This window comes from Hippoglossus stenolepis, chromosome 8 (genome assembly GCF_022539355.2).
Source record: "Hippoglossus stenolepis isolate QCI-W04-F060 chromosome 8, HSTE1.2, whole genome shotgun sequence".
Lineage (NCBI taxonomy): Eukaryota > Metazoa > Chordata > Actinopteri > Pleuronectiformes > Pleuronectidae > Hippoglossus > Hippoglossus stenolepis.
In genome coordinates this window covers 1678849-1696953 of record NC_061490.1, presented here as the reverse complement: position 1 = coordinate 1696953, position 18105 = coordinate 1678849, and the positions used below count along the sequence as shown (strand labels likewise).

The 18105-nt window shown below is 41.2% G+C and overlaps 1 protein-coding gene across 7 annotated transcripts in view; it reads left to right on the top strand.

Moving 5' to 3' along the window:
• The window catches only part of ubr5 (ubiquitin protein ligase E3 component n-recognin 5), a 35169-nt gene that overhangs the window by 16534 nt on the left and 530 nt on the right, over window positions 1-18105 (top strand). For 2 of the 7 annotated variants that reach the window (XM_035164400.2, XM_035164398.2), the window contains exons 24-58: window positions 1985-2080; window positions 2370-2493; window positions 2696-2793; window positions 3545-3702; window positions 4036-4127; window positions 4261-4407; window positions 4499-4617; window positions 4808-4934; window positions 5278-5407; window positions 5543-5703; window positions 5841-6080; window positions 6292-6415; window positions 6674-6785; window positions 6935-7066; window positions 7438-7470; window positions 8052-8309; window positions 8411-8679; window positions 8844-9055; window positions 9279-9512; window positions 9887-9960; window positions 10194-10366; window positions 11194-11343; window positions 11678-11895; window positions 12216-12336; window positions 12828-13200; window positions 13369-13456; window positions 13548-13692; window positions 14977-15107; window positions 15317-15377; window positions 16263-16444; window positions 16558-16642; window positions 16752-16907; window positions 17463-17576; window positions 17691-17835; window positions 17961-18046. In XM_035164400.2, the coding sequence (XP_035020291.1) occupies window positions 1985-2080; window positions 2370-2493; window positions 2696-2793; window positions 3545-3702; window positions 4036-4127; window positions 4261-4407; window positions 4499-4617; window positions 4808-4934; window positions 5278-5407; window positions 5543-5703; window positions 5841-6080; window positions 6292-6415; window positions 6674-6785; window positions 6935-7066; window positions 7438-7470; window positions 8052-8309; window positions 8411-8679; window positions 8844-9055; window positions 9279-9512; window positions 9887-9960; window positions 10194-10366; window positions 11194-11343; window positions 11678-11895; window positions 12216-12336; window positions 12828-13200; window positions 13369-13456; window positions 13548-13692; window positions 14977-15107; window positions 15317-15377; window positions 16263-16444; window positions 16558-16642; window positions 16752-16907; window positions 17463-17576; window positions 17691-17835; window positions 17961-18046 (5168 nt within the window). The remainder of the gene's footprint in view (window positions 1-1984; window positions 2081-2369; window positions 2494-2695; window positions 2794-3544; window positions 3703-4035; window positions 4128-4260; window positions 4408-4498; window positions 4618-4807; window positions 4935-5277; window positions 5408-5542; window positions 5704-5840; window positions 6081-6291; window positions 6416-6673; window positions 6786-6934; window positions 7067-7437; window positions 7471-8051; window positions 8310-8410; window positions 8680-8843; window positions 9056-9278; window positions 9513-9886; window positions 9961-10193; window positions 10367-11193; window positions 11344-11677; window positions 11896-12215; window positions 12337-12827; window positions 13201-13368; window positions 13457-13547; window positions 13693-14976; window positions 15108-15316; window positions 15378-16262; window positions 16445-16557; window positions 16643-16751; window positions 16908-17462; window positions 17577-17690; window positions 17836-17960; window positions 18047-18105) is intronic. The other 5 variants (XM_035164402.2, XM_035164401.2, XM_035164399.2 and 2 more) reach the window with 5 other exon arrangements.

Here is an 18105-nt window from a genome sequence, read left to right as displayed (position 1 = left end):
TGACCCAGGTTTTTTTTTGGGGGGGTGTTATAGGCATTTATGGGTTTTAGTCTAAAGAACATGTTGGACTTGACTTGACATAAAACTACGTAAACAAAAATAACTCAAGAATAGGAAAGAGGTGTGTGTGTGCGTGTCTCCCACAATCTCAATGCCCGGAGTTCAACCTGTGTATATATACAAAGTTCGTTTCAGTCTCCCCCACAAGATCAACACAGTTTAGTTCAATCCAGTTTAGTTCAATCCAGTTCTAACAACGAAAAACAAATGCAACAAAAATCCGTTCCGGGTTTTACTGACGATCTTCATAAACCAACAACTCAGGAAAGTAAACAGAAAGAGAAGCGTCCATGTTGCTTCAATAACAGTGTTCCTTTAAACAATATGTACAGGACACGGTACAGTCGATGGTCAGTCAGTCGGGCATACGCCGGCCTGTAGCTCCAGGGAATAAACAATCCACCAGATGATTTCCTCCTGACTCCGACTGTAGAGACTAGGTGTCTGTTTCTTACTACACTCTTTTGTAAAGGTGTAACAGTCGGTCCTCTCTGACTTCCACACTCTTTGCTCTGAAGATACCAATCACTTCTGTGTTGGTTCACATTAGATGGGGTTTTGATTGGAGTGTTATGCACGTACGCGCACATGCAACAGGCTGCAGCTGTGGAAGCGTGTGGGATTGGGCTGGAAGACTTGTCGCGGTTCCGTCTTCACATTTCGCGTACCGTGGACGCCTTGACCGCGGTTTTGTTTTTGCGAATCATTGCAGCCCTGGCACAGGGTCACCCGAAGAACCTGGTGCTTTCTCTACTTTTATCAAAGTTTAGTGCAGCGTCCTCACAATTGACTGCACTGGTTAATTAGATATGTGTAAGGTCACATACCAGGTTAGAGTTCTAATCTTATTAGTGTGTATCTTTTATCATTGTGTTGATTTGCCATTTCCCTGCAAGCATCAAGCAAGAGACTAAAAGATTTTCAGAAACATGCAGTCCTGAGGTATAAACAGGCATGTTGAGTGTCCACATTTTAAAAGCTCTAATGGGCGACTTTGCCAATTTTCAGTCAGCTTTGTATCAGTACAAGACGTTTGCTGACAAATAAGTGGGAATTGTGAGTGCAGGCAACATGCAGCTTTGTTATGATACAGATAGGGTTGGGTATTGCAAAATTAATGCTGCTTCAGGAGAAGGACAGACACGCACCCTTGTACCGTGCCACATTACCATGTCCTTCCTACTCACTCCCCCGCTGACCTGCGCCCACTTTACATGTAAACAATAAACACCAACACTAATCAGAATTTATTAGGACACGGACAGCACTTGAAGTTTACTGTGTGTTTGTTTGATTCGCTCTAGAGTTTGAGACACATATTTCAATGCATTGAAAAAACATTACAACATTTGAGCCTACACGAGACGGCATGTGATGTGCACAACCAGGACATCAGGCTTTAAGTGACCGGAACGATCTGGATTAATGATCCAACACCATCGATTGATAACTATATAAATGTGATCGTCACATTGTTTGAAGAGCGACAGAGACTCACTCACTCACTCACTCACTCCTGCAGACGGGAGAGAAGTTCAATAAATGTGATGTTTTAAAAGTCAATGAGTAATTGTGTTAAATAATCTTGATAACAAAATTGAGCTAAATAATCGTGATTATTAAAATTATTTTTGCCATAATCGAGCAGCCCTGGGTTGAGGCAATGACATGAGGTGCCAAAATCTGCATTGTGATTTGGTCCAGGAGGTATCAACCGTGTAGGAGCTGGTGACTGATTGGCACCGGATTTTCAGTACCCAACCGCAGCTACAGAGCTGGGTGAAAGTTTCTGATTTCATCTTCCCACTGGTTATTTTTGAATTCGACCTACAACAACCAATTAGTGAATGTTTTGCTGTAATTTGTCTATTGGTCAGAGGGATCTCTAATTTTCACATCACTCTTATTATTATTTTGTGAACAGATGGTGACATTGACTTCATTCTAGCACCAGCTGTGGGTTCACTCACCACTGCCTCCACTGGGACAAGTCAGGGACCCAGCACCTCCACCATACCAGGTAACAACATCTTCACTGAGATGATGAGTGATGAAGAGAGGCTATTTTTACTGCTTGTAACAGGAATTTCAGTTGTGGGTAGCACATGGTTACATCTCAGATCATACTTCAAAATCAGCTGACTTAACTAATGTGATGCTGTTAAACATATGCTGATGATGCAAATAAAAAGTGGGTAGTGTTTATTGTCATATTGTTGATAAATTGCTGCTTCACCAGTTGTCTTGGGCACTCGGTCATTGTTGAAACAGGCTTGGCGTCTAATGGATTGTGTTCTCTATATAAACAGGACCGTCCACTGAACCATCTGTGGTTGAATCTAAAGACAGGAAGGCCAACGCCCACCTTATCCTCAAGCTGATGTGTGACAGTGTTGTTCTGAGGCCACACCTACGGGAGTTGCTTTCTGCAAAGTACGAGTCTTATTTAATGTATAAGTGCATTCATCAATACTCTGCATTTTATTGTATATTGGGTTGACCTGTTCTGGATAACCTGTTCTGTTATCCATGATCTGTTATCCATGATCTGTTATCCATGGTCTGTTATCCATGTTATTTCCCTATATATCCTTCCAAAGTGCTCATGCACATTTTTGTTGCTGTTGTTTGACAGGGATGCCAGAGGAATGACTCCATTCATGCTGGCTGTCAGTGGGAGAGCCTACCCGGCAGCCATCACTGTTTTGGAGGCTGCTCAGAAAATGGCAAAGGGTAAGTTAATAGTGTAGCTTTCAGCGCACTGCTGTAAGCAGGATGGCCATTTAACCCATTAAGAATGATTACAGCAGTGTTTCATTGACTAAAGCACAATGAAGGTAACAATGAAGAAGTTTCAGATTCAGTCGGTATAAGATGTGTTTGAGGAGGAGGAAATAGGGTGGCTTTGTTGGTTTAAAAAACTAAATTCTCATGAAGTTTAGGGAAAGGTGAATAAAATGTTTTTTATTTAATGTCTGTATTCTTTTGAGACTGAGAAATTCAACTCTTTTCAAATGTTGGCTATTCTGTCAGCTTTTCAGAAAACCCTTAAGGTTTCAGATGGTGGGTTTCAAACAACGCTTAAGTTACAGTGATTCAGGTTATTTGGCTCCTTAGGTCTTAATGGGTTAAAGGGAGACTGCCATGGTCACAAACTTGTAGTTAAATGCCATCTCTATGTACCTAGTATTATGAGCAAGTACTCTGCATGTGATGTTATCCTGAACAGAAAAGTGAGAAACAAAGTTTGGTGACCAATCCGCCCTGCCACCTCTGTGAATAACTTCTCAGAAAGCAGCATATTTATGGTGAATCTGATATAACCTAAACTGGTTAGGTAACAGCAGGAAAGGTTGATGTTAATTGTAAGTTATGTGAATTCAGACCTATTTTTGCTTCTATGCTTACAACAGCTAACTATCACGTTATAACTGGCATTCCTGTGTTTTCTATGTTTTGCTGCTGTTCTTTGCCTTGAGCGCAGTGGGTGACCCAGGCATTACAGAGAAGGAGGATGCAGACTCTGTGTTCATGGAAATGATTTGCCCTTCTGGGACCAATCCAGATGACTCACCACTGTATGTTCTTTGCTGCAATGACACCTGCAGTTTCACTTGGACTGGAGCTGAGCACATTAACCAGGTCAGCCCTACAGGATTAAACTGAAGTTTAGAGAAAAAGCACTTTGTCCGAGCACCAGTGTGTACCACAGGTGTCAATTAGGGATTGGATTTTCATTTCAAATGTTAAGAGAGGCAGTTGCATAACAGACAATCAATTGGACCTAAAAACAGACGATGGAAAGATGTGGCTTTTTGGCACAAAGTGAAAGCAGCAGACAAATATTGCCTACACCAAAGTAGAGAGCACACGTGTATTACACACATTAAGCCTCACTCATTTTGAAGGCAATGTTATTTGTGAATCTTTTCAATGTTTAATGATCACATGAGTTGACACTGCCTTTGTATTTAGGATATCTTTGAGTGTCGAACCTGTGGTTTGCTGGAGTCCCTCTGCTGCTGTACTGAGTGTGCTAGGGTCTGTCACAAAGGACATGACTGCAAGTAAGTCCTAGTTTTGAGTATTACCTCATTTAGTCTCTGTAAGGCTTTCAGTCTTTCTTACCATCACTTTTTATTACCTGCATTTAAATTAGGTCACATTTCTAATCACAAATTTGCCTATGTTATTTCCCAGGCTGAAGAGGACCTCTCCCACAGCATACTGTGACTGTTGGGAGAAATGTAAGTGTAAAACACTTATCGCTGGCCAGAAAGCTGCTCGTCTCGACCTGCTGTACAGGCTACTCACAGCCACTAACCTGGTCACAACACCCAACAGCAGGTAAAAACGCTCTTCTTTCTATTTGTGCATTGTGAGCATTTTTGAATAGGAAAATCCTATATTTCGGACTGATTTTTGTTTCCATCTACAGGGGAGAGCATATATTGCTGTTCTTGGTGCAGACTGTTGCCAGGCAGAGTGTTGAGCACTGTCAGTATAGACCACCACGCATCAGAGAAGACAGGAATCGCAAGGCTGCTAATGCAGAGGGTAGGTTCACAATCATCTTTTTATCAACTTTAACCATTAGTACTGACAAATTATGTATACATTTTTAAACATATATTTTTCACATCTTATTTTCTATGTTCTTACAGCCTTGACTGTTTTTTTTATTATATTATCTCCAGAGGGCACCCAGTGTATGAAAACATGCTTCTTCTCCTTTCCTCTCTTTTAGACTCTGATATGCCAGATCATGATCTAGAACCTCCCCGCTTTGCTCAGCTGGCCCTGGAGAGGGTTCTGCAGGACTGGAATGCCCTCAAGTCTATGATCATGTTTGGTTCTCAGGAGAATAAAGACCCGTGAGTACCGCAGCAAACAGCACCCCCAGCATTAAGATGTGGTTGTAATAGGAGCTTGTAAGACTGTGATTATTTTATGCTGCTCAAAGAAATGAAAAATGATCCATTGAAACTCAACAGGAATGTATTTTTCCAGGAATAGTGTCCCAGTTATTAGACTTTTTACACAGATGTCCTTGTGGGCATCTTTTTTGCTGCTTTATTATTGGTAATAAACCAGTCGATAATCTCAGTCGTTCATATTGACATAACAAATGTGACTGATGTAGTTATAACTTCATGTTACAGAGTTTTAGTTCCCAATCATTTCAGATCATATTTTGACTGTTTTTTTCTTTTATAGACTTAGTGCCAGCAGCAGAATTGCTCACCTTCTGCCTGAAGAGCAAGTCTACTTGAACCAGCAGAGTGGCACCATTCGCCTTGACTGTTTCACCCACTGCCTCATTGTCAAATGTGCCCCTGACATCACTGTAAGTCCAGTTAGTCCTTCTTGACTAATACTTAATGAGTCCACCTGAATATTACCAGTAAATATGTGTTATGTTCATGTGCCTCCTTACACAGTATTTTGGTTATCAATGGTTGTTTTTCTTCTCTCGTATTAGTTCATAGACACCTTGCTGGGCACACTGGTGAAGGAGCTGCAGAACAAGTACACTCCTGGCAGAAGAGAGGAGGCAGTCAGTGTCACCAGGAGGTTCCTTCGCTCTGTAGCCCGGGTGTTTGTTATCCTCAGTGTGGAGATGGCTTCCTCCAAGAAGAAAAAGTAAGATTTTCATGTCACGAGTTTTAGGTAAAGGCTCTATGAGGTATCATTGACCCTATACATGCAATGGAGCCTACAAATTTTGACATCTTTTGAATTGTAAGAGACCTGGTCTTCTCTCTATTTCCACTACATAGCAACTTCATCCCCCAGCCTATCGGGAAATGTCGGCGAGTTTTTCAGGCGCTCTTACCCTACGCTGTGGAGGAGCTGTGTAACGTAGCCGAGTCGCTGATTGTTCCAGTACGAATGGGTATTGCACGGCCTACTGCTCCTTTCACTTTGGCCAGCACCAGCATCGATGCTGTTCAGGGCAGCGAGGAGCTCTTCTCTGTTGAACCTCTCCCTCCAAGACCCTCACCTGACCAGTCCAACAGGTTGGTTGGCTCTATGGTAGACTTTTTGGCAAGTTACAGGGCATCAAAATGTGCTCATGTTAATGTGCTGAAATAAAGAAATAACTTGTTTCAAATCATTGAGTCGTTGAGTAGAATTTTTCTTAGAGAGAAGAAACTACAAGTAACGAAAATGCTTAATCCTTATTCACTCGATATAAAGACTTCTGGCCATGTTTTTCATTTTTTCCAGTTCCAGCCAGACAGCTGCCTCTTATATCATCAGGAACCCCCAACCTCGACGCAGCAGCCAGTCTCAGCCTGTGAGAGGGAGAGATGAAGAGCAGGATGACATTGTATCAGCAGATGTAGAAGAGGTGGGAGTCTCATTATATAATAATTAGGGCCATGGTGAACTTTGTATGCTAGGGATTCAGTTTAAGTTGGTGACAGGGTTTCCAAGTTTGGAGTGTTTAATCGAACTCAAACTATTGTTTTACACTGCAAAATTACACTGACATCTTGTTGAATATGTTTATGTTTCATTTAGTTTATTCCTCACACCATAGTTTTATATCTGGTTTGTCCTGCTTTGCTTAAAGTTTTCTCTTATGATCTTGTTGTTTGTCTCTCAGGTTGAGGTTGTAGAGGGGGTAGCGGGGGAGGAAGACCATCATGACGACCAAGAGGAACAGGGAGAGGAAAATGCAGAGGCAGAAGGACAGCATGATGAACATGATGAGGATGGTGAGACACCACCTACTTTTTCTGAGTGAAAGGAAATGGTAACACTGAAGTTTAGTTTATTAATGACAATAAAAAATGTATTAATTTAGTTTGAATAACTATTTGAACCCAGCCAACAATGACTGATGCATCTTTGTGTCTGCCTTTAGGAAGTGACATGGAGCTTGATCTGCTGGCAGCAGCTGAAACGGAGAGCGACAGCGAAAGTAACCACAGCAATCAGGATAATGCTAGCGGCCGCAGGAGCGTTGTCACAGCAGCCACTGCTGGCTCTGAAGCAGGTTGGTCAACAGCCACTGTTCATATTTTAGTTTAGATTTAATTTTAGATCTTCCATTTAAATAATTTATGAAACATTCTCCTCGGTTTCAAGTTTGTCTCTTTTGTGGAAATGCGGTCACCTTTTTTTATCGACCTCCTTTTAACTGAAATCTTTCCAAATTTTTGTAAAGCTCTTACTAATTAGAAATTGGATTTCTGTCATGCCACGCTGTGGTATGTTTTCTCCTTTAGTTGCAGCCTAAGTCAGTTCTCACAGAATCACTAGTGCTTAACAGAAATCACTTTGGATTGTAGGGTTTATGTTTGGAGAGCTAATAATACAGCAGACAAAATGGTCCCTGGCTGAATACCCAATGTATTTCATTTGCAGGCAGTAGGGTGTCCTTGGCATTTCCTATTTTTGGTATGAGCTCCTCTTTACTTCAATGCATATACAGATGTCAGGGCAAAGAGTGAATTTGCAGAGTTGCATACACCGTTTCCTGCTGCGAGTTCCTTCAGTTCGTCCCCTTCTCACATCTCACTATTATTGTGCCATCTGTTTGTGTCACTTTTAACTAATAATGTCCCTCATCACAAGTTTGGTCTTGTTCTTTCATCCAAATAACAAACTAATTTGACCACTTTCCAAATGGTGTTTTTTTCTCCTTGATCATCTGAAATGGGTGGGCTCTTATATTTTCTTTTAGAGTATTCAGTAAATCAATTTAAATATCACTGTCTATTTTGAATGAAATTTCCAATAATTATCAAAAAACATAAATTATGTAGAACGAGTTGATCAACAGAGAGCAGTGTTAAGTGTTTTCACTATCCTGTTAATGTTTGGCCTTGTGGTGGTGTGATTTCACTAACCCGCACTCCTACCTGGAAAAATCTTATATAAAAGACAGAGCAAAACGTCAGATACATTCTCAAGGCTTTAAACCTGTCCCCCTTAACTTTTTTCCTCACCCTTTATCCACCTCCCCCTCCTCTCTGAAGGTGCCAGCAGTGTCCCTGCCTTCTTTTCAGAGGATGACTCCCAGTCCAATGACTCCAGCGACTCTGACAGCAGCAGCAGTCAGAGCGACGATGTTGACCAGGAAACTTTCCTTTTGGACGAACCACTGGAAAGAACAACTAGCGCATCACATGCCAATAGTGCAGCCCAGGCTCCTCGCTCCATGCAGTGGGCTGTAAGAAACACCCCCAGCCAGAGGGCCACCGGAAGTGCCCCCTCCAGCTCCTCAACACCAGCTGGTCAGTAAAGCTTTGTCTTATTCTGCTCTTTTATTTTCAAATGTTAATGTTTGCTTTCCCAGATCAGTGTCAGAACTTTTTTTTTGTGTCTTTTTCCACAGCAAGCTCCACGGGCCTGATATATATTGATCCTACCAACCTGCGTCGCTCCAGTGCGATTAGCTCCAGTGCCGCTGCGGCGGCGGCGGCGCTAGAGGCCAGCAACTCCAGCAGTTATCTGACATCTGCCAGCAGCCTGGCCCGGGCCTACAGCATTGTTATCAGGCAGATCTCTGACCTCATGAGTCTAATTCCCAAGTACAACCATCTAGTCTACTCACAGTACCCTGCTGCTGTAAAGCTCACCTACCAGGATGCAGTCAACCTGCAGGTAAGATGGAGTGTCATCAACGTAGACTGCACTCCACCTAGGCACCAAATTACTTTTGGTGTCTTTATTATTATTTATCACAAACAAACACACTTTTTAAAGTAGTGGCTGATTGGTGTATATCCATTGAATGATTTTAAAAGAGGTAATGTTTGTTGAAACAGAACTATGTTGAAGAGAAGCTGATTCCCACCTGGAACTGGATGGTGTCCATCATGGATTCCACTGAAGCTCAGTTGCGATATGGCTCAGCCCTATCATCTGCTGGAGACCCTGGTCACCCCAGTCACCCACTCCATGCCTCTCAGCACTCAGCTCGCAGGGAACGCATGACTGCTCGAGAAGAAGCCAGCCTCCGCACCCTGGAAGGACGCAGGTAAAAGAAATTTAAATCGTATACATTTTTTTTCAGCTACTTAGTTTGATCATTGGCACAAGTTTAAGTATACAGTGTTAAGAAATCAGGAATAGTGTCTTTTAAAGCCAACTTTTTACAGTCTTAATCATTCCCATCATGTTTTTTGTTCGACATTTTAGCTTTATATTTTTGCGTTTGTAATTTGAGTGATATTAATTTTTTTTATGTATTTGTTTTTAAGGAGAGCAGCCACTCTGTTGACTGCTCGCCAAGGCATGATGTCGGCACGAGGCGATTTCCTGAACTACGCTTTATCACTGATGCGCTCCCACAACGATGAGCATTCTGACGTGCTTCCTGTACTGGACGTGTGCTCACTGAAGCATGTGGCCTACGTCTTCCAGGCTCTAATCTACTGGATTAAGGCCATGAACCAGCAGACCACACTAGACACCCCACAGATCGATAGAAAGAGGTAAATGATGAAAATGAGGGCAAATGGTTTTCTTTGCTCTCAAAAACTCAGACTTTTCCAAAAGATCGATTCGAACCACAAAGAGACAATAATCTATAATCATTGTCAATCAACATTAACTGCCATTTCTTAACAATTATGATTTTAATTATGTGCATCTAAATTATTTAATTGCATATACAGAATTGCATACGTTGCCCCTGATCAAACCTCTTTTTTTCTGTTTTGTAATTAATGCACTTCATCTACTGGCATGCTTGCAAGAATTATGGTTTCTATGTGGTTGAAAAACCATTGCTGAAAAAAAAAAAAATATATATATATATATCTCCTCACCTGTGGTTTAAACACTAACTGTTATCCATACTTTGTAGAAATCGAGAGATCTTGGAACTGGGTTTGGACAATGAAGATTCTGAACACGAGAATGATGACGACACAAATCAAAGTAAGCCTGATAATAATATGCAATGTATAATATTTAAAAATAATTGTTGAGATTATAGAAGATGGTCAGATGCATATGAAAATGTAACAGGTTTGTTAGACTTGGACACAAGCAAAACAGTTTCCTAACCTTTATAATATTGACCAATATTTATAATGATTGCCTGTCTTTCCAATCTCAACATAATGTTGTTTTTTTGTGCTTATAGTTGCTTTGTTTCTGCTTCACCTCAGGTTCAACTCTGCAGGACAAGGATGAGGACCCGGTAACAGCTGAAACGGGTCAGAACCACCCCTTCTTCCGTCGCTCTGACTCTATGACGTTTCTGGGCTGCATCCCACCCAACCCCTTCGATGTTCCCCTGGCTGAGGCCATTCCACTGGCAGATCAGCCCCACCTCCTGCAGGTCTGTACACTGCTCTGTCTCAATTCGGTACTGGGCCCACACCTTATTTTACTTATAACAGGATGTTTTGATAATAACGGAAAAAAATGTCCGACTCTGGAGAATGTCCGCACATTGGGTCTGGACTTTCTCCGGACTTTACCTTTCATATATGAAGAACGCAGCAGGAGATTCTCGTATCAGATGTTTTCAAACAATACAGAAATGTCTATCGTTCAAGCGAGGAGTACCACAGGCAGGATATAACGTATCTGTGCTGTGTCACATGTTTTCGTTTACAGAACATCGTCACTGGCGTTGGCCCGTATCACCAAAAGCTTTCTTGACATCTTCCTCAGTGTTTTCTACGTATATGGCACCGCTTTTTCATCCTGAGATATTTGTACTCTTTTTGTTTAGTTTTGTTCAGTTTTGCATTCGTTGTGTGTTAGAAACATCATCAACACGCCCAGTCCCTTGCAATGAATCCTCCGGAGAGGATCTCGCGCTGTACTCTGAAATGCACACGTTGATATCGCGATGACGGGAGATTTTCGATATATCGTGCAGTCCTACTCAGTGCACTTTCAAGCTCTTTCCCATGATTTTTTGAAATGGTTCCCAGTTTCTGGAAGTCAATTGGCAGGATCAATATATCAGGCTGTGTTGAGCACTTTTTTACTTGTGGTGCTATCAGCACCTGAATTGACGGGCACCACACCAACACTAGACACAGCGCACAGTCAGTAGATGCACTGACATAACTGAAAGGAAGATGTTATATAATCACTGACACCCTCTGTGCCATCAACCTTTCTTTACTTTCAACTTCACTTCTTCTTTTACAGCCTAATGCCAGGAAGGAGGATCTATTTGGTCGTCCCTCTCAGGGCTTGTATTCCTCCTCCTACATGGCAACCAAAGGCCTGGCTGAGGCAAGCATGGACAGGAACTGCCTGGAGGTAAACATGGGCTGCTCTCTACCCTCCCCCTCTCAGGTATACCACCCCTCTTCACTGGACAAACACTTTGGCAGCTGTGCTCTAATATTCACACACAACAAACTCCATTGAAATGTTTAAGTTACTTTTAAAGATTCATTATTTCCTATTCATTATTTCCACAGCTTTTGGGAGGTGCTGGAAATAATAGATAACAACTAATAATGAAATGTTGGATAGTCTTTTTGCTTACATAGTCATTTAAGTGTGGGTACTGGAACACAGCTTGCGTTCTGTGTCCCATTTCCATTCTTTCATCATCACACTGTCATCAACTCAAAACACGCCTGTTCGCATTATTAAAGAGCTACTCTCAACCCCACTTAAACAGATCCTGCCCACTAAGATGTCGTACTCGGCCAATCTGAAAAATGTGATGAGTATGGAAACAGGCCAACGGAGCACAGAGACCCAGTCACTGGCTGAGCAGGAGCTGGAGGCTTCAAAACCTGGTCCTTCACCACATGATCTCGCTGCCCAGCTGAAGAGCAGCCTGCTCGCTGAGATTGGCCTCACTGAGAGCGACGGACCACCTCTCCCATCGTTCAGGTCAGCACCCAGTCTTTGCCATAGACTGAAGATGACCCAACCAAAAAGTTTTGTTTCTGGGTCTGTTTTTAAGAAAAAATATATAGAATTAAATTGATACTAAAGGTAATTTGTGAATTACCATATTAAACTAATTATAACACAGTGCAGACAGACATCAACTTGTATATTCAGAATTAGGCAATAAATTAAATACTGTATTGTAGCCAAGCTCTCAAGATAGCCTAAACCCTTGTTTTCAATAAATGTATATAATTTCTTAACATTTTTATGTTTTAAAACAATTTTGACAGAATATTGTCTGTCCTCTATCTGTCCAGACCTCACTGTAGTTTCATGGGGATGATGATCTCACATGACATGCTACTAGGCCGCTGGCGTCTGTCATTGGAGCTCTTTGGTCGCGTCTTCATGGAAGATGTGGGAGCTGAGCCTGGATCTGTAAGTTTTTTATTTATTTTTTTCTATTTAAGTAAAAATAAAAACAGTTTGTTTACAATTGTTTCTGTGAACCCTTCTTTTCTACCATTATGTTTTTAATTTCCACCTCTCAATAAATTCATAAATACTGAATTAAGCTTTATTAATAGGAGCAAACAATATTAGCTGTCTTAAACATCTTTCAGTTCAGTGCTGTCTCTTGTTTATTTTGTTAACTGTTGAATTTAGAATTTAGAAGTTAGTCTGCTAATTTGGGCATGGTTATTTTTCCTCTTTGCTTTGTCATTGGTGTAACTGCCCTCACTAAGCAGCTTGTGTGAGCTTGTCAGCAGGGAGTGGTGATTTACAGTTTTGCATTGGTGCTAAGAAATGCTAAGAGGACTTCAGCCACACAATTGTGCTCTTTAACATTGGAAGGACTTATTTAAAATAGATTTTTCATACTTGATCTTTAATGATTATAATATGTTTTTACTGTTTCGTGACCTCAGATCCTCACAGAGCTCGGTGGCTTTGAAGTAAAGGAATCCAAGTTCCGTCGGGAGATGGAGAAGCTGAGGAACCTGCAGTCCCGTGACTTGGCCCTAGAGGTGGACCGGGATCGAGACCAGCTTATACAGCAGACCATGCGTCAGCTAAATACGCACTTTGGCAGGCGTTGCACAACCACACCCATGGCTGTACACCGGGTGAAGGTCACCTTCAAAGACGAGCCGGGCGAGGGCAGTGGTGTGGCACGCAGCTTCTACACGGCCATTGCCCTGGCTCTCCTCTCCAATGATAAATTGCCAAACCTGGACTGTGTTCAGAGTGTCAGCAAGGGCATGCAGGCCAGCAGTACGTGTCATCACGATTACAATTCAAGTATGACAATACGTGGAAACTATAATGTATTATGGAACTTGATTTCATTGTTGCATTCAATCATTGTTTTTTATGCTCTCAACACTTATGAGTAAAAAAGAGATTTATTTACATAATTAATCCAGCACTTGTAAGTTAACCTGCTCTGTTTGTTGTGGATTTGTGTAGATCTAATGCAGCGTTTGAGGAACAGAGACCGCGAAAGAGAGCGACGAAGTGGAGGGCTTCGAGCGGGTTCCCGCAGAGACCGAGACAGGTAAACTTCAGCTTAACGCGTTACCCTTTTATAATCATCCAAGAAAAGGTCTGTGCTTTGTGAAGTAAATTTGAGCGTTTGTCTTGTACAGAGACTCAAGGAGGCAGCTGTCCATTGACACAAGACCTTTCAGGCCCTCATCAGAGGGCAACCCCAGTGACGAGCCCGACCCTCTGCCTGCACACAGACAAGCTCTCGGGGAAAGGCTCTACCCACGCGTTCATGCAATGCAACCGGTAATAAAACATCTGCTTGTGTTAAAGCTCTTTTGTTACTAAAACTGTTTGTTTTTTTTACATCGATTGGGCTAGGGCTGGGCGATAAAACGATAGCGATAATTATTGCGATATAACTTTTTTGCTCGATAGAAATTTAAGACATGTCAATACAACTCATCCATTTATATTTTGACAGACCACACGAACAACCAATGAGAATGAGAATAGCACCGCGCCGAACAAACCATGTGGCTGAAATAGAGTTACAGCCACGTCAAGTAATGTGGTGCACAGAGTGTAGGAGCATCAGCACACATGCTAATGTTTGGGCTGAAGTTTACCTTGCGTTTGTTTGAGTCACTATAGATTTTATGAGACACCTGTTTAAACCTGCTACACAACACTAGACGTGACGCGCACAGTGAGGACATCAGGGTTAAAGTGACCAGAATGATGCAGAGTCACGATCTGATACATCGATTAATAACTATTTTAGAATATAGGACTCGATGGTGAAAATCCCATGTGATTATCAGTTTGTGTGTGTAGAGGGTGAAGACACGCGCGCACACACACGCCTCACACTCCTGCAGATAGAAGTTCCTCCCGCTGGTTACGACGTAACGTGGTGTTTTAACTTCACAGTTGGAGAAGAAGTGACACCCTGTTTATCCAGGAACATAAATATGACTTCAGCAGGTTTCTGTAAAGATCAGTTCTAAGTGTTTGATGATTAGAAAACATCAGAGGAGCAGAGCCACTTGTAGAGAGTTCTGTACAGTGGCACTCATTTAAGAAAAGATTAAACTTTATCAATTCACACACCGGGTTGTTACAGCAGCAGGCAGGTCAGAATGAGATAGACAAAAGAATAAAAAAAATGTAAAAAGACAATAGAATAAAAAATAATTTTATTAAATAAAAGAAGTGCTGAGCATGTACATTATATGCACCTTTTTCACTGTAGTGGTTTGTATGAAAAGTATAAAGTGCAGTGGCACAGGATGATTGCACGAGCAAGTAAAATCTGTTTTCTACATAAGAAAAAACATTATACATAAGAACATTGTACATAAACACAAATGTGCAAGAAAGTTATTTTCTGGTTATTTGATTTATATCGCGATATCGATTGATATGACAGAAATTATTGTGATAAGATTTTTTCGATATCGCCCAGCTCTATATTGGGCATATTTGCATGGTTCTTGCTTTACAAGTTTACAAACCTACTCAGAGGTTTGGGTTCTGTTTTGATTTTGTGAAGTTGCCTATACCGGACTTTGTGTGCTGTCTCCTCAGGCGTTTGCCAGTAAAATCACAGGCATGTTGTTGGAGCTGTCTCCTGCTCAGCTGCTGCTGCTGCTGGCCAGTGAGGATTCTCTCAGAGCCAGAGTTGAAGAGGCTATGGAGCTTCTCATTGCACATGGAAGGTGAACAAATAGATGTGAAATACAGTGGCCCCCATTAGTTATTTTTTCTGTAGGGAAAGCATGGATGGTGTACTGTAAACTGTATCAAAATGACATTTGTACAGAACTTTCATTCATTATGAAGATTATTACTTAAACAGTTAACAGAAAGAATTGATGTTCCCAAACCACAGTTTGATCAAACTAACTTAATTCTCTTGTCATCCAAGGGAAAATGGTGCTGACAGTATTTTGGACCTGGGTCTCCTTGACACACCGGAGAAAACACAAGTAAACCCAATATCTCTGTCTATTGTTCAGCTATAAATAGGCTAAATATTAATTCTGTTGATTCTCATCCAAATAAAATGGTTTGTTTGAGGATTGATTTGTTAATCCTGATTCCTGAATAACGATATATGGTTATTTATGCTGTAAATTAAGACATAATGAGTAGAGTTAAGCTGTGTTTGGCTGATAGTTGATCATGTGATTGCACTGAAGCCAGAGATGGATGTATCAGGTGCCCCCCCAGCATGCACTGTGGCAATAGATTCATTGACATGGGTCTCATTTTATTTGTGTTCCTGCACTCTAATCACTGTTAAATTACATATTGACAGAGACTGGTTAGACCAAGAGTGATGCTGGTGCATGGTTGACGAGGTTATCCCACATAAAGATGCGAGAGTGTTCAGTGATGATCATAAGCCTGCTATAAAAACATTTCCTTAAAGCCTTTTAAATGCATAAACATTTAAAATCAAAATTAATTCTGCTGTTAATTATTTAATATATTTAATTATTACAATTTTAATGTCAAATTAGATGCTATATTCTATCGTTTAACAGTCACAATCTCTTGGCAGAGTTTATCTTTTTGCTCACAGCATTTTTATGTCCAGATTTTCATTTATTTTTATAACTAACTTTAGTTCATGATCAAGTTAACTTTCAATAATCCTCTACTAATGTGGGTTTGACTTTAATTACTACAGTTAACTTTTAAACCAGTTTTGAATAACCAAATAAATCTGGACTTGTGACAAATGTAATTCTAATCTGGATAACTCACTTATGCACATATGACTTGTGGGCCCTGGTCTTAAGATATAGGTACAGTCAATACTATTGCACAACATAATGGCTGCCCTATTTCTTTTTGTGTGGATGTAGCAGCAGGAGAACCGTAAGCGTCATGGTTCAACCCGCAGTGTGGTGGACATGGAGCTGGACGACCCAGATGATGGAGACGATAATGCTCCTCTCTTCTACCAGCCTGGCAAACGAGGCTTCTACTCACCACGGCCTGGGAAGAACACAGAGGCCAGACTCAACTGCTTCCGAAACATCGGCAGGTAATGAACTGTGGTGGTGTCACATGCAAGAAGTTACACAAAATTAAGGGTATGTATATTTAAACTTGAGTTAAGGAGGAAACAAAAAGTTGAATATTTTGTTTTCTTTCAAGAATACTAGGGTTGTGTCTGCTGCAGAACGAGCTCTGCCCGATCACGTTGAACAGACATGTCATCAAAGTGCTGCTTGGGAGGAAGGTAAGAGAAGTTATTTCGAATGAAATAATTTTTTACAGTCGTTGGACGTCACTTTGAGATGTTGGTTCTTTTCAGAATGAGGTTTCTAATCCTACTTGTGTTACTGCAGGTGAACTGGCATGACTTTGCATTCTTTGACCCAGTCATGTATGAAAGCCTGCGGCAGCTGATCCGCCATTCACAAGCAGGTGAAGCAGATGCAGTATTTGCTGCCATGGACTTGGCCTTTGCCATTGACCTCTGCAAAGAGGAAGGAGCTGGACAGGTAACAGACTACACTGTCATTGTGTCAACAATATAGATTTTACTACAAACAGTCATGCTCAGTCTGTGTTTTTCAGGAAAAAAACATCACTGTTTGAGCTTCTAGGGAAAAAAAGGGAAAATCTTAAAACTACCTTTATCTCAGTAATTTCTTTAACCTGTCTCTACAAATTGAGACGCTTTGGGGGAGAAATAATGCTATTCAGCCTGCAAATTACAGAGGACCCATAATGCTCCTGTAAAAAACCTCAATGTTATCTTATAGTTCGTCTTTTTTATTCACTCTATCCTCTTTTAAAGTAAATAAAGTCCTCATAAAAAATACAGGTATTGTTAATTTATGATAGAAATCAGCCAGTGTTATTGGCTTGGTTTTAAGTCATACTTATCTGCATCACAGAACATTGATAAGGTAAATACCTCTTAAGGTTAAGATCTTTGAATCAGAAAGCAAATTCTCTCAATACCACACTGGAAAGATTAATGGTAAATATGTGCTCTGAAATATGTTTATCATAAACAAACTGATAGTTGATGTTTCCCTCCTCTGGTTCAGGTCGAGCTTCTGTCTGGTGGGGTCAACATGCCAGTGACGCCCCTCAACGTGTATGAGTATGTGAGGAAGTATGCGGAGCACAGAATGCTTGTTGTGGCGGAGCAGCCTCTCCATGTGAGTAATACACCCCCAGACATGAACTCTACCTGGGTCTGCTTTTTGAACAGACAAATGTTTTGATGGTCACTAAAATGTGTCTTTATTCTAACTATGTGTTCTGCCGTTTAGGCAATGAGGAAGGGTTTGCTGGATGTTCTTCCTAAGAACGCCCTGGAGGACCTGACGGCCGAGGACTTCAGGCTGCTGGTCAATGGCTGTGGGGAAGTCAACGTCCAGATGCTCATCAGCTTCACCTCCTTCAATGATGAATCTGGTATGGCTGCACATTCTGGATCCTTGCTCTGCTTGCATCCGTTGGAAGGTTTTTCTGTTTTCTGCGTTTTTAGGCTAATGACAGATTTACATATCTGATGCAAAGACTTGTTCTTCTTCCAACAGGGGAAAGTGCAGACAAACTACTGCAGTTCAAACGATGGTTTTGGTCCATAGTGGAGAAGATGAGCATGACTGAGAGGCAAGATCTGGTAAATGTGTTTTTCATTTTAAATATACTTGAAAAGAAAGACTTTTAAATTCACTGTTC